This window comes from Melanostigma gelatinosum (assembly GCF_949748355.1).
Source record: "Melanostigma gelatinosum genome assembly, chromosome: 3".
In the NCBI taxonomy this organism is placed as follows: domain Eukaryota; kingdom Metazoa; phylum Chordata; class Actinopteri; order Perciformes; family Zoarcidae; genus Melanostigma; species Melanostigma gelatinosum.
In genome coordinates, this window is record NC_136636.1 from 10,014,552 (window position 1) to 10,030,938 (window position 16,387).

The 16,387-nt window shown below is 45.4% G+C and overlaps 1 protein-coding gene across 2 annotated transcripts in view; it reads right to left on the reverse strand.

The window, feature by feature from the left end:
- Positions 1–16,387, reverse strand: part of plxna1b (plexin A1b) — a 158,175-nt gene that overhangs the window by 91,006 nt on the left and 50,782 nt on the right. For both annotated transcript variants that reach the window (XM_079265704.1, XM_079265705.1), the window contains exon 3: positions 4,361–4,501. In XM_079265704.1, the coding sequence (XP_079121830.1) occupies positions 4,361–4,501 (141 nt within the window). The remainder of the gene's footprint in view (positions 1–4,360; positions 4,502–16,387) is intronic.

Genomic DNA, 16,387 nt, shown 5'->3' on the forward strand with positions numbered 1-16,387 from the left:
CTATTAGCATTTACAGAACAATGACCACCTCCTTGGTCAAACTGTGAGTGTGTGTGAGTGTGTGTGTGTGCATGGACAGTCCTGATGCGTCAGTGGTCGGTGTGTGTAGGACATGCAAGTACTCATTCACGCTTTACTCTGTCAAGCCAGTGAGTGGAGGGAGATGATGCTGGAGTCGTGCTCATAAATCTAAATGAACAGGTCGGAGGCTTACTGGGCTCAGCAGCTGAACGAAGCTGAAGAAAAAGAAATGATCAATCAAAAAAAAAAAGAAAAACCTTGGGGGAAAAAACTCCTCTTCTCAATCTGTTGAAGCATTTAATGCAAATCACATTTCCTGCAATCCGAGTGATAAAACAAGGTGTCAGCCAACAATCGCTGATGTTTGAATGCCGCATTACGCACTTGTTAACTTCGGTAGTTCCTCAGTCAGCCAGAGTTTGATAAATTATGGAACATTAATCTTTGAGCTCCTTAAAACTGACTGATTAGCTGTATCCAGTTCACTAAAATGTCAGTCTTGATTGATACAACCAGCTGCCTTTTTGTGTGTGTTGATGTCAGTCTCTGCTAATGTGTTTGCTAACGAGATTGGCAGTGAACCAGTAATATGTGAATGTAAACAGATCGACGCACACGCACAAACGCACACACACACACACACACACACACACGCAGAGGAGTGATGTCTGACGAAACCCTATGGGTAAGATATTACTTGATGAGGCCTTGTTGAGAGAGCAAACAACACAATGCGGACCATTGTTTGCTATTGTTGGGACTCAAACCAACATCTTGTGAACGGCACAAGAACTTTGTGTGTGCGTGAATACAGATTCCTTGGAGGGATGAGAGTCTTGTTGAAATGTGGAGGGGGAAATCTCTTTCACATTCTGAATGGAAAGTCAGACAATGATGTTAGCCCACACACACACACACACACACACACAAACATATGTTTGAATGCTGAGCGCATGTGCGTGCAAATGCAGATTCAAAGACATGCAGATGTGGTTGAATCAATGTACGAGCACATGAGCCATCACTAGTATAAAATGCTGATTTGATGTGCTCACACACACACAAACACACACACGCTTGACACTTGAACAAAGGTTGTCTCATGCATACTCATAATACATCATTTCCCTCCACTTTATCAAGCGCTCCAAGTCCTTCCCGTCTGTTTCCAGGACGCTCGCTCCAAACACAGTCCCCCTTCCCACAGCGGAGGCGATGAATATTCATGCTTTCCGCAATTAACCGGCACCGCACTCCACACCGCTATCATATGCATGGCTGCCATCAAAGACACAAGGATGTGCATGTCCGTGTGTGTATGACACTGTGAGGCTGAGTACAAGGACGGCAAGAATGGCAGCTGTAGCAACAAATTCAGCGGGAGCGTTCTCCCTTTTTGGCTACGAAGCAGAAGAGGGAAATGATTTGATGAGGCAAGACACCGTGCGATGATTTCCCACAGTGGCAGTTTTTGCATAGAGGAGAGACGCTTCAAAGAGTTAACGTCGAGTCAAAGAGTGACATTGTTCTTGGAAAAGTTTTTCACATTTTAGCGAACAATCAGTACTTAAAGTTTCTCATCTGACCGCATGTATTAACTAATTTACGCCAACAATAACAGTCTCGAGGTTTGACGAGGGCAGTATGTGTGTGTGTGTGTGTGTGTGTGTGCGTGTGCGTGTGCGTGTGTGTGCGCGTGCATGCATATATGCAGCTCGGGGGTGAGTGAATGGATCCTTATCGATAATGTCAACATTTCAAAAAATGTCAACTGGTGCCGATACCTGTTTGCTAGCACACAAAGTCAAATGTGCAAATGTGATAAACTCATACAAGCGCACAAACATATACAACACCAGCTGAAGTCCGAATTAAAAGGATTTAAATTTCCTAATAGTAATGGCATACTGTCTCATCAAACAAACACACACACACACACACACAGCAGGCCGTCCGCTCCTGCTGTCATATCCGGCATTGATAATAATGACAGTGATGAATGTAGCTGGAACAGAGCGAGTCATAAATTAATGGGCCTCACCCCTAACTCTGACTCACCGCCTGGTCCTGCATTTGTGTGCGAGCGTGTGTGAGAAAGAGAGAGAGAGGAGGGGGAAGCGAGGACTCGTCGTAGGCTACGCATCAGTGGATATGTCCAGTGACACCTTAATGTGCTTCGCTTGTCTGAGGAACCCCCGCAGGCCACCGGCCACACACACACACACACACACACACACACACACACACACACACACACACACACGGGATGAGAGCAGGGCTATGTGTGTATGTATTTCATCTGAAAATTGGGGAAAGGGGAGCATGGTTGCAGTCGGCAAACTTACTGGTGTGTGTGTGTGTGTGTGTGTGTGTGTGTGTGTGTGTGTGTGTGTGTGTGTGTGTGTGTGTGTGTGTGGTACCCTGCTCCAGCTCAAAACCAGCTAACCAGAGATGGGGGAGAGAAGAGAAACGCAGCAGCAATAGTGAGAGATCATTAAAAACATGGGAATGGGATCAGTAGAAGGCAGTTGAGAGGGGAGGACTCAATTTGGGCTTAGATGGAAACATGGGAGCATGTGTGAGTGTGTGTGTGAGTGTGTGTGGCAGCTGAGGCATGGATTTACAAAAGTAGGGATGGGGGGGCATAGAGGGCTAGATGGAGGGCAGAGGGATAAAGATGAAGGTAGGACGGAGGGCGAGAGGAGGGAATTGCCCCCTCTAGTCATTAGTGCTGGGAAGGGGGTTTAGCTAGAAGGTCTGGCAACCGTAGCCCCCACCCCGTTCTGCTTAACCCGAGCCTGCTAACCATTAATGGGGATCAAACACACAGCGAGATGAAGGTGTCTGTGTGAGAGACAGAGAATGTGTTTCAATGTGATGGTGGGAGTTCTGGAGAAAAAGGGCGCGATGGGAGGTGGATGGAGACAGAACATCCTCGAGTGTAAATGGTTGTGTGGTGTGTGTGTGTGTGTGTGTGTGTGTGTGTGTGTGTGTGTCCCTCTTGTCCTTAGCTGCTCTAGCTGCCAAGATAAAGTGGAGCAGGCCACCAAGTCACAAAGACACTCACACAAAAACTAAAACCAACTGTGTATACCTCCACCTTCGTCTCCACATATAAGCTACTGTGCACCCCGCTGCCTGGAATCTACAGTGGGCATCACATTAGCAGTCTTCAAAACTCACAATTGAATCAGAAAATATGCCAGTGGCATTTCAAACCCTTTCTACTTAAGAACGTGACTTGTGTGCCGACAACATGAGGCAAGTAATGCTAGTGTCAGAAGCTAATGCAACTTCCAACTGGCCCCCGAACTCCTCTCGATTACTGAAGTCGTGTGCTGATTTGTCTTCAGGGACAAACGCTCATATGGCGTTATGGGAAATGACTAATTCAAAAAAGATGACACTGACCTGGGAACTATCTCACACTTTTTAAATCAGGCAGTCTTTTCCCATTTTAGATCTATTACATCCAGACATATTTGCATCATGTACAAACCCACTTTCCTTTCTCCCCCCCCTCCCTCCATCTCCGCTTCCTTCACTCACCACACTAATGAGACAGAAAAACAAGGGGAGCAGCTGGGCCTGGGGAGCAACAGAGATACGACATGCTCTCCCCCCACCCCCACCCCCACCCCCAACTCACCATCAAAGTAGACACAACCCTCACCAGCGGTGGAGCTGGTAATGACCGCGGGCACACACACACACCACATGTGACCAATAACACTCCCTGTATGTGTGTAATGTCTTGATTATTAGCGAACCATCATGGTGGCACTGTGTGTAGCTGGTGTGTGCGCTGCTGTGTAATTACCTCCAGTGGCGATGAGTTGTGTTGTGATTGTACAGTGGGTCGGAGGCTTAAGATATACAGGAACTAATGGCTAAAGTGGATGAGGTCTGCTCTGAACAGTTGGTAGTAGACTGCTGTGGTGGAAATGACCGTTGCAACGTTCAATACGACAGAATTGCTTGTGTGAATGTTTGTGTGTGTGTGAGTGTGTGTGTACATGCTTGTGGGTCCACCCAAATAAAATACCTAACTGGAGCCATATGTGTTAACAAGGCATTGTTAGCCCTGTACCCGAGGTAAGTGCTGGATTGGATATGGAGTCTAATGACGGCTACATCCATCCAGCCATCCATCGTTTCCGCACACATACTGTGTGCGTTAGAATTTCATAGCTTTGATTCCATGTGACTTGGTACTTGGTTCCCCGCACCGCAGCTGCACAGAAAGATGCGTTCTGTGGAAGCGCTGTGTGGAGTTTGAGTGTGCGTGTGTGTCTTAATACGTGCATATTTGCGTGTGCACCTCTGACGCTGAACTCACCTGTTTGTCAGTCAGCGTGTAGATGTGCTGCTGGTCTGGGCTGAACAGCATGTCTCTCAGTAAGGGACGTCCTCCCTCGCTTACAGTCACCTTCTCGTAGAGCACAGCTGGACGGCTGGGACTCACAGAGTTCACCAAGATCTACAGAGACACATGAAAGAGAACAGTTAGAAGAAATACTCACATTTACATAAGCACTTACTCAAGTACTTATAATAGTACAAAACATTGAACGCAAGTAGAACTATGATTACGCACCAATTACTCTACCTTGAAAGGGGACGTTTTATCAGACGTTATGTAACCAAGAACAGTTCATGTAAAATTCCAAACAGTGTAGAGAGGAGAGATATACAGTAACAATTTTCCAATGAACTAAATGTGTCACGCAATGTGTACTGCTTTACAGTGAAAACGTTTATGATGAAGGCTTTCAAAAAGGAAGGTTAGAAAGCAAGAGGAACATGCTGAGAGGGCTTTGACTTTAAACTCATGACCCCCGACAAACGTATCTCACATTGCTTCTACCTTTGTGTGTGTTTCTCCAGCTGCATGTACTCCAGCAGTAACAGGTGGTTATTATTACAGTGGTAGGCACTGTGTGAAATTATCAACATTTTGGAGAAAGGTTGAAAGCGCCTGCTTTCCTGAGCAGTGTAAAGGGCTTAATTGAAAGGCTTTGTGCATCGCAGTATTTGATATCGTATCATTATTGTGAACGCAGACATGATTACAGGGGTTTCTGCATGGAAAGGAGCATTATTGACTGCATAATGATGTTAATACAACTGTAGGGGGGAAATAATCTCGATTTCGCACCTGGGAGGAACGAATGAAAACTCTTTTAAAACTGAAACGATGACAGAAAGTAGTGTGTATTAAAATATAATTTTCCTGTTTGAAGCCCAGAGAGAATAACAGTGAGACACTATCTCTGGATTTCAATGAAAACTTAAACATCCAATACACCTGGAGACAAATCTAACTGCATACACACACACAAACACTCGCGCTCAAATTTTCTTCGTGAGCTTTGGCGAATAATTTGCCCAGATATGGAAAGTAATGGTGCAGATACAAGATAGGAGATTGGCTGGCTGGGGATGGCTGTGAGCCAAAGTCATCTCATCAGCAAATGAAAAGCACAGAGCGACAGGGGGGGGGGGGGGGGGGGGGGCAGTATCAGCTCTCCATTACTGAGCTTTGTAGACTCGCCTGCTATCAGCCCAGTGACAAGGAAGGGACAGCAGGCGACGACTGGCTGGAATACTGAACGTACACAGACAAATATGTTCACACTCAGATAGATGGAAACAGACCCCCCCACACACAGACGATGTATGCATAAGCTAATATGTGTTTTGATAGATATGTACATAGACAGAAACAGGTTTGCACGGGTGGACGCTGAGCGCACACACTTTGCGATGAAAGAATTTATTTACAATCTCACCAAAAGAAACCAGGGGCAACAATCCCATTATCTCTCACTGCCTGTTTGTGCCAGAGAGAGAGCGAGAGAGAGAGAGCGAGAGCGAGAGCGAGAGCGAGAGCGAGAGAGCGCGAGAGAGCGAGAGAGAGCGAGAGAGCGCGCGAGAGAGAGCGAGAGAGAGCGAGAGAGAGCGAGAGAGAGCGAGAGAGCGCGAGCGAGAGCGAGAGAGAGCGAGAGAGAGCGAGAGAGCGCGAGCGAGAGCGCGAGAGAGAGAGAGCGCGAGAGAGACAGAGCGCGAGAGAGACAGAGCGCGAGAGAGAGAGCGAGAGAGCGAGAGAGCGTGAGAGAGAGAGAGAGAGAGAGTGAGAGCGAGAGCGAGAGAGAGAGAGCGAGAGAGCGAGAGAGAGAGCGAGAGAGAGAGCGAGAGAGACAGCGAGAGAGAGAGAGAGCGAGAGAGAGAGCGAGAGAGAGCGAGAGAGCGCGAGCAAGAGAGAGAGAGCGCGAGAGAGACAGAGCGCGAGAGTGAGAGCGAGAGCGAGAGAGCGAGAGAGAGAGCGAGAGAGAGAGCGAGAGAGAGAGCGAGATAGAGAGCGAGCGAGAGAGACAGAGCGCGAGAGTGAGAGCGAGAGCGAGAGAGCGAGAGAGAGAGCAAGAGAGAGAGCGAGATAGAGAGCGAGCGAGAGAGAGAGAGAGAGAGAGCGAGAGAGAGAGCTCATAAGGCTGTGATGAAGCACCGGAGAAGAGGGGAAATATGGATGTTATTATCTAGATAATGGGCCCGTAAACAAAGGATACATTTCATTCACGCGAGCACACCAACACGCACGGCAACATAATGTAGTTTTAAACACAGACAACCGAAACAAGGAAAAATGCTTGCTGACACACATAAAAGTGAAAGAATAGGTTTGTATTTTGTGGGCTGCCAGCATAATTCTCTCTCTCTCTCTCTCTCTCTCTCTCTCTCTCTCTCTCAAAAAAGAGCCATTTCGGTTGGCAGACATCTATCTCTGAGAAGTCCAGTCCACTGGCTGATGACCAGTCCCCGCCTAGACTGGTTTTTCACACACAATAATAGAGAGAATAAAAGTCTGTCTTTCTGTCGGGCTTCCTATCTGCTGTTTGTATCCATCTGCTTGTCTCTTTGTGCATCTTCCAGCCTGCAAAATCCCAAATGTGCAAACGGCTGTCTCTTCATAGTTCATCACACTTTGGCCAAGAGAGAGAGAGAGCTCATAAGGCTGTGATGAAGCACCGGAGAAGAGGGGAAATATGGATGTTATTATCGAGATAATGGGCCCGTAAACAAAGGATACATTTCATTCACGGATGGCTCGCATCTAAATGAGCACACGCGAGCACACCAACACGCACGGCAACATACTGTAGTTTTAAACACAGACTACCGAAACAAGGAAAAATGCCAATATCGATTCCAGTGTCACTTTAGAAATGGAGACTCAAACAATTGGTGGTACTTGATCTAACTTTTTCCCTCCTGACATTATTTCCCCTCCTGTTTTTGATTCTCTCCCTCACCTTTCCTATTCGCTGAGGATGCAGTTCATATACAGTGCTAAAAAAAAAAAAAGTGTTGGGAGTGAGAGAGGTGAGAAAGAGAGAAAAGCCAGTAAGAGTGGGTGACGTGTGAAAACAACAAGTAATAAATTGTCCCAAATCAATTTATTCCACAGGCGCCGCAGCCAAGACTGGCCAGAGATGATGGAAACCAGGGAGGGAACAAAGGACTATGGAACATATAAACTGAACAGATGGATGGATGGATGAGGAACGTTTGTCTAATTGAATCAAACTGAGCCTCTGTGCCTGGGAACCAACCACTAGAATCTAATAATAAGGTTAACAGGGCGATGTTTGGGAGGGTTAAAAGCTTCTCTATAGACATGTACAATCACATACGTGCGCATGTAAGCGTGCATGCCTGTGCATATGTCTGTCGGTTTACACATTTATCTACAAGCACCTGTAGTGTATAAACTCACAGGTGTATGTTAACATGCGTGTGCATGCACAGCTCTATGTGACTTTGTATGCATGTGAGGGAACTATGTCAAGCAATCGATGCAATGGTCAGTGATGGTTGGAGATGCTGCAGCTGTCTCACCGTCTCCTCTGTACTGCTGAGCCTTCCGCTAAGTGGTTGATGGATGGATTCACAGAGCGATGCTGCGCTGGTGTTTTTCAGGAAAAGCCCGTGTCTGTGCTCTCTTGTCAACATGCACAATGCAACATTAATAGACTTTAAACACATTACGGGCAGTGTCTTATGTAAGGATGTAGAGAAGCATTGAGAGAGGGAGAAGACGATGAGGAAGGAACAATGTGGAGCAAAAGCCACATGAGAATAGCAGATGAGGAATTACAGCAGAAAAAAAACATAATCTTTGTCTCTCAACGGCTCTGACGTCAAACTCCAAACCCGGCTTTTCAGATCTACTCCAAGGCAAGGCCTTCCCTGACCTGCACTTGTTATTCCTCCCTGGATTTGAATGTTGTTTCTCAGCTCAACATAACTGGGAAATAAATAGAGTTTAAGTAATATCTTTTGTTTTCCCACTACAACTGTGCTCTCTGGGGACACGTGGCCCGACAATGTTGAAAACTAAAGAAATCTGATGTTTAATGCAGTAAATGAGGGAAACAAGTTGTGGAATGACTTCTATTGCATCCACATAAAGTGGCCCATTTTCAACATTCCCCCAGCATCCCCCGGGATTGCATTACCATCTCTGACTTTCCCCGTCTGCGACATGCCTCTGGATATACAGAAAGCTTGCATAATTCCTGTATGAGGATAAAAGGATGGCAAACAAATAAAATCAACAGCGCACACCATCACACTGAAGCTACCATCCCCCTCCTTCTCCTTCTCTTCCTCCTACAACATCCATTTTTTTTAATCTGTTCTCTGTGCATTAACACCTCCCTAAACCCGCCAATCTACCCCAAATCCCCTAATGCCGGGTTTTATCTGTGCCAGGCAGGCCTGGTTAGCACTGATAGACACACAGGACAGCTAGCTGGTGATAGGGAGGCTGGCGGTGTGAGGGTGAGAGAGTTGGGCGATAAGACAGCGGCACGTCAATGAGAATGACGCCTGTCAGAGCCGCGACTGACAACTGATGGAGCTCGTGTACATGATTGAGAGGGAGAAACTGAGATTTTCAATTGTGTGCCCTCTATTGCACGGATGTACTGTGGGATGAAAGGAAGGAGAGGAACAAGAAGGAGGAAAAGTGTGAGGAACTGAGGAAGAACTTCTTGTTCTTCTTGAAATAAAAGAGGTAAGTAAAATCAAGAAAAGAGGAGGTACGTAGGAACTTCAAAGACCTCAATAAAATGAATTACAAGCTGATGGAACGGAACACAATGAATATCATTCAATGAAATGGTCCAGGTGTTCCCGGGTCTAACCGAGAGCCGTAACACACCAGCCGAGCATAAAGCTCCAGTAATGGCTTTGACATTTCAAAGCAGATTTAGAGATGTGCGTGAACACAAAAGCATACATGCCTCACTCGTAGCATGTCGGATCGCACACACAAACACGCATACACTTACTTTATAGAGGGGTTAGTAGGGCTGGGCGATATGGCCTAAAAAAAAAATCTCCGATTTTTTTACAAAAAATCCGATTCACGATTTAAATCGATTTTTTTCCCCCAAAATTTTTTGCAGATGACAGAAGCTGTTGAAAACAATTTTTTCTTTTATTTTGTGATGATTTTCCCAAGTAGGTTGATAAAAATAAAGTGCAAACAAAACCTGAACATTGTAGAAAGGTGCCTGTAGTATACAAAAAGTATTTGGTCACTCTTTTGTTTGCCTGAATCATTTAAATATAAAATTAAATTAAACATAACATTAAATGGCATTAAATAGTAGCCTTCCATTGTAAACAACTGTGCAAATGTAACTTTTTACAGTAAGCTTTTCTAACTGAATACACTGATACAAACACAGCATGAAATAAAATGTATGTGACCCTTTAACATTCACATTTTCAAAAGTGCAACATCTGATCTAACATCAACATAATATATTTTGCACAGTAAATAAGTGCATGTAAACAAAATCAAGTGCATTCACAACATAACCAACAGTATTAAACAGTAGTGCATGTTTTTTCTAAATATTTTTTGCCAGGAAGACAAGCCTGTCTACTACCTCTGGCTTCAGGCATGCACGGTGGCATGTAACAATGCCCCCCCCACACACTGAAAAGCCTCTCAGAGGGGGCACTTGTAGCTGGCACAGAGAGGTATTTCTTTGCTAAAGTACTTAGCCTTGGAAAGTTAAGTTGGTGACGCTTCCACCAGTCAAGTGGATCGGTGTCTGGGTCAACCTGCTGGACCACAGGTCAGTTGTTGCGGAGTAGAATGACATCCCCTCCAGCTCCGCAGAGATCCTTTGGCGTGTACTATTGTACAGCCGAGGCAAGGCAACGTCAGAAAAATGTTTACGGCTTGGTAGCACGTACCTGGGGTCCAAAGCTTTGAGACGGTGAATAAACCCCGGCTTTTCCACGGTGTATATGGGCACCATATCTTTTGCGATATACATCGCGACTGCATCCGTGATGGCTTTCCACCGGGCACTCTTCTTCTCATGCGGAGTACAGTTGGTGAATGTCTCCAAAATGCTGGGTTGTTGTTGTGAGGTGGCGGCGGCGGCGGCCAGCAGTGAAGCTGCTGGCCGCCATTGTTTTAGTTTGTAAACAATGCGCGCGCACTCTACTACGGGAACCCAACGGGGGGGGAGGGGTGGGGGCGATTTTCTCGATTTTCAATAAAACACATCGCCTTAAAGCAACATTCGAATTAATCGATTAAATCGGTTTATCGCCCAGCCCTAGGGGTTAGCGTGACATAAGTAGGTCTACCCATGCATAATGGTAGCAGGCCCCACATTCCTGACTTTGATGTGGAGGGGAGCCCCCTGTGTGTACACACACACACACGTGTGTCTAGGGAGCCCCATTGAAGTGGGGAATTCATTCAGTGTGGCCCTCTCCAGAACAAAAGAAAAGGGAAGAAAAGCAGCAAGAGGGTCTTGAACAGATGAAAGAAACGAGGCAAGGTCCTACAGCCATTTGGCTACGGGAAGGAGTGATGAAGTGGGTGAAGAAGTGAACAGATGAGGATACTTTGTATTAAAGGACTCCAATACCCGGGTGATCCTGTGTATTGTAATACACCACTCGTCTGTACTGAGCATACAGTTGTGAATGCTACCAATTTTTCATGTTTATGTATATCAGTAGTTATCTTTTTATTTAATCCAGGGTGCACTTGTCAGTCTCTTACAGCATGTGATCCTCTCACATTTTGTCCTTTTTTTCTGCTGTTAAAGATCATGTGACATGATAGAAAGCTCCAGGACAGCTAGGAAATGAACTTCGAGGTGACGTTTTTTTTTTCAATTACTGCTTGTTTCTAAGGTCAAGAATGAAGTTTTTAAGCCAACGTGGGTGAGAATTCCTTTTAAGTTTTAACAATTCAATTACAAATGGGCAAAACAAACTCATCGAATAATGAAGATTGCGTAACATGCTCTAAAGCTAGTATTATCATTATCATGATTCAATGTTCAACAGAAAATTCAGTCTTCGCTGAAATACCTCACACGACGTTTTCCACAACTTTCACCCCGACCTTACAGAAACCCTACAACCTGCGTAGTGTCTGGGATGACAGATGAACAGTCCCACACATCATATCCGGCTCAGTGGAGACAGCCCAACGACAGCTCCATGTAAACGTCTCCCGTGCGTCCCTCTTTAAGCGGTGTTTTCTATCCGCAGCAGAGGCGTTCAGATAAAAGGGCTGAAATCACTCACTTCCTATCGCACGGTGAGCTTGGCAGAACTTGAGCGCAGCAAGACAATAAAACAAATCCATCAATTGTTCTTGAACGGCAAGATGTTGCCCGTAGAAACACCACAAAACACACATTTCCCCTATTGCTCTGTGTGTGTGTGTGTGTGTGTGTTTTCAGGGAAATTCAAGAGGACAGGGCCACTATCACTGAGCACTTGAGCCTGTGCTCTTAAACACACACACACAGGTAGAGTATAGTGGGTAGTAGTACACTCATTCTCTGTGATACAGAGCTGCAGTGCATTGTTAGAGAGAAGAGAGCATCCCCTGGATATATGAAAAACATGATTTAATGGAATAACTTGTTTGATCTCACAAAAAGACACTTTTATATTCCATAGCTCCAAGGTCGTGATCGCGTGTGTGTGCGTGTGTGTGTGTGTGTGTGTGTGTGTGTGTGTGTGTGAGAGAGAGTTAGAAGCTGTGAGCAGATGGAGCATCACACATGAGTGAGTGATCGCTCCGATATATCTATAGGACAAATCCACCACCGTCACACACACATTCACAGTATATACAGCCGACACACAGAGGAGCTCAGAGTAAACCTGTACCATATGTGGGTCAGACAGCTTTTCCGTCAACAGCACCAAGACAGACAAAGAGCTATGGTGACAATGATGGAGGAGGCGTGCACTTAAACACACACACATATCTATCTATCTATCTATCTATATAGATATATATATGTATATATACATACACACACACACACACACACACACACACAGTCGGTGGAATGTCAGCATGGCTGCTATTCAATACACAGTGTGTGTCTGGAGCGAGTCATTTTAAGGCCTGGGAAGGAGAGCAGACGCAATCATAAAATAAAATGTTTCTCTCTTTTATTTGAAATACAGGCGCTTTATTGGTGTGAAATAAGACAGCTACTCTTTCAAAAGGGTGTGCCTATAAGGACGCCCTGCTGTGGTGAGGAGTCCTTGCTTCTTCAGATTACTTTTTTTTTTTATGTATAAGCACTCGATAGAGATGAGTGATCGGCTGCCGATCGACACTGGCCAGAAACCCCACAGCATGGGGCCCGTCCATAGCACGGTCCTGCTTCAAACAGAGCTAACGGCTAACGCTACCGGAGGTTACATTGACTTGCATTTTAAGCTCTACTCAGTAGAAATGAGTATGAGGGGAACTACAACGCCATCATGATGTGTCCAAATATAATCTTGTAAATTGTATTTGCAGCAAACTACAAAGTGAAAGGATAACATTTAGGATTTTGACAGTTAAACACCGACTTCAGGACGGTTGAAAGTAGTTCTCGGGAGAGTTCTGTGACGTTGATGAAAAATAAAATAAAGTTAGCCTGGAGCTTTGCTGTCAATTATAGTTATTAGAAAGAAAATCCAAATTGGCAGGTCAGACCAAAATTGGAATCGTGCAGAATAATTGCAAACGCTGCATCTCTAGCACTCAACAGCCTAAATAATATGGGAAAAGACAAAAGAGGGAGTGAAGAGAGGCGCGTTCCGAAGCTGCACCTGACAGGTTCAATCAAAGATCTTGAAGCTGACATCAAGCGCTCGTCAGTGAGTTGAAATATGTGGCCGTGTAATCCAGCGTATTCTGTCATATCAGGTTACTTGCTATGCCACCTCTTATTGACTGGCTTTGGTATTCACCCACATGTCTGCACCATGGTTATTCATGTGTGAGCCTGTGGCCTTTCACCAGCAGAGCTTACAAAAGGTCACTTCCTCACACACATGTGCACACACACACACACACACACACACACACACACACACACACACAGCGACTGTGGAGGAAGAGGAGGCGAGAGAAAAGGAACAAAGGCCCGAGCCACATGTGGTATGATTCTCCCAGCGCAAATGCATGCATGTAATATCGGGCAAACACGGTGAAAGAAAGCGGCTGCTTTAACAGCAAATTAAACCTATTCATCACTGTTAAGGCCTTTTAATCCTCATGCTCGGTGAAATTAAAAGATCTTGTCATCGCTCTATCCTTCTATCTCTACCCATGTCTTGCATCCTCAGCCTTCCCCCTCCGATGCATTGCTCTCCGTCTCTCTCTCATTCATCTCCCATGTATTCACCGTTTTACACCTTCCCATGTCTCTACCTTTCCTTCCTTCCTCCCTCCCTCCCTCCCTCCTCCCTCCCTCCAAATGAAATGCCTTTAGCTTGCAGTCGTCAGATAAGTGTGCGCAGCGAGTCGCTAGACACGGCGCAACGGCGGCATTTCATCTTCCGACCATCACTAAATCACGCTAACTCAATCATCTGCATGGAGTTACACACACACACACACACGGCTGCGAGTGTGAAAAGCGTTGCATCTAGAGAGGTACTTTGCTGTGACTGATTTTATCAGCTGTCTTGCAAACGGGGGAAGAAATTGCACCACAACATTATCATATACAATAAGATGAGACTCGAAGATAGAGGTTTCCAAATGAATGCCTTTTTAGTGTCGCCATTCAAATGAGAAAAGACCTCCTCTTATTGAGCCGCAACACAAATCCCTTATGGGATATCTCAACCCAGACAATATTACACATTTACATCAAAGACTGCTGAGAGGATATTTATGTTAAAGACATAACGTGCATACACTTAAGGACAAGATCTAATATTTATACGGCTATCGGTACTTGCACTGCAGAACAGCGACCTGGCACATGACTCCAACAGTGGCCCTGGCCCGTTTGGACCAATGCTGAAAAGCGAGAGCTTTGCTAACAAGCTGCTAGCCTTATCAGACACAGGAAGGTGGGAAACTAAACAAAGATTGGGAAGAGTGCTAAATGCAATGAGGGGGGAACCGATGCTATCGTCTGCGGAGTGTGCATGTGGCTTTGAAGAGAGAAGCGGCGCACACACAAACACAGGAAGAGATCGGCTGGGGAGCGGAGTGTTTGTGTAGAGTGCGAGTGTAGGAGTTGGGGAGGGTGTGTTTGTGTGAGAGAAAGTGGGTGTGCATACAAAGTGGGTGAGACGGGCTATAATTTTGCATGTGTAGCAGAATGGATGCGTGCAGTGCATTCATGCGGTCGTGCATTTGTGTGTGTATGGCGTTAATCTAAATCAGTCACATTAAAAAGGCATCAATTAATAGCTTGAACAAATGAAGAACGTTAACACACTCCCACTGTTGATGTGACACTACGCAGCGCTGCTTGACCCGCCATTCACTGACTACATCAGCCATTCACTAGGATTACAGCGAATAGGACCGAATCTTCAGTTGTAATTACCAAGGTAGGTGTGTGTGTGTGTGTGTGTGTGTGTGTGTGTGTGTGTGTGTGTGTGTGTGTGTGTGTGTGTGTGTGTGTGTGTGTGTGTGTGTGTGTGTGTTCCTGTGGGAGAGCCAGAGTGATTACATGGCCACTGGTGCCTCTAATAGCATATTTTAGGGGGGGAGAGAGAGAGCGAGAGCGAGAGCGAGAGAGCGAGAGCGAGAGCGAGAGAGAGAGAGATAACTGATTTCCATCTTTCTTGGGAAGGACCCGAATTATGGCGGAGGAATTCTATGGTGGTCAAAATGTGGGTCTGTTTTGATTGTGCTGTCATGTACAGTAAGAGAGTGTGTGTGTGTGTGTGTGTGTGTGTGTGTGTGTGTGTGTGTGTGTGTGTGTGTGTGTGTGTGTGTGTGTGTGTGTGTGTGTGTGAGAGTGTGTGTGTGAGAGTGTGTGTGAGAGTGTGTAGATGTTTTTAATAGCTGTAACACAAGATGCTAATGGGAGCCAGGCCAAAACCACACCTCAGCGTAATTTGTGCCAAACCACTCCTGGCCACAAATGTCGGCCTTTATTCCGCCTCTTTCATTTCTCCATCTTCTCCTCTGTTCATTATATTCACCCCCTCCTGGAGCATCTCTTCCTTTCAACTGATTCCCTCCTCTCTTTATTTGTGTCCTCACCCTTTCTCTAAACATGTTCCTCCTCTTTTGGCTTAAAAACCTTACTCAGCTCTTACACCGCAAACACCCATGACAGAAAAAGAAACTCTCTCTGTGAGAGAGAACAGAAAGAGATAAGTTGATGTCAACAAAGTCAAGATGAGCACAGCAACCAGCAAACTACAACATGGTCAGTTTGGTGACTCAGAAGATGTTTTAAATTAGGAATAAGGTTGCTGGTAACAACAGGAAGCTTGGGGGCTCAAATGAGAGGAGGTTCATGGGGAGAAAAGTAATGACAGAACACACACATGCGCGCACACACACAAATAATGTCTGGCAGTCGTAAAGAACGAGGAATGCAGATGGTGTTTAAAATGAGCTTTTATAGCGTGGTTTAGAGAGATTTACAGCAGCGGTTGGCCTTGTGTGTGTGTGTGTTCAATCGGTGAGAGCACGTTGCACCATTCAGAATGTGGTCCTTTATCTTTAGTGTTCCAGTAAGATGAACTGCTCCACCCATACCATCCCTTTTTCGTGATCTTCATTTTTTGTTTTTACTTCTCATTTCGTCAATAAAATGTCAAGAAATAGCGAAAAATTGCCATTGCAATTTACCAGAGCTCGAACTGATGTCTTGCACCTTTTGACAAACAGTCATAAACCAAAAGATATTCAATTTACAATTACATACTACAAAGATAAGCAGTAAAGGGTCACATTTAAGAAGCAGAAGCCAGCAAATGGTGTGTGATATTTTGGTTTGATGAATAACTTAAGGCCCAATCACATCAGAAAGTGACTCAGCAAAGA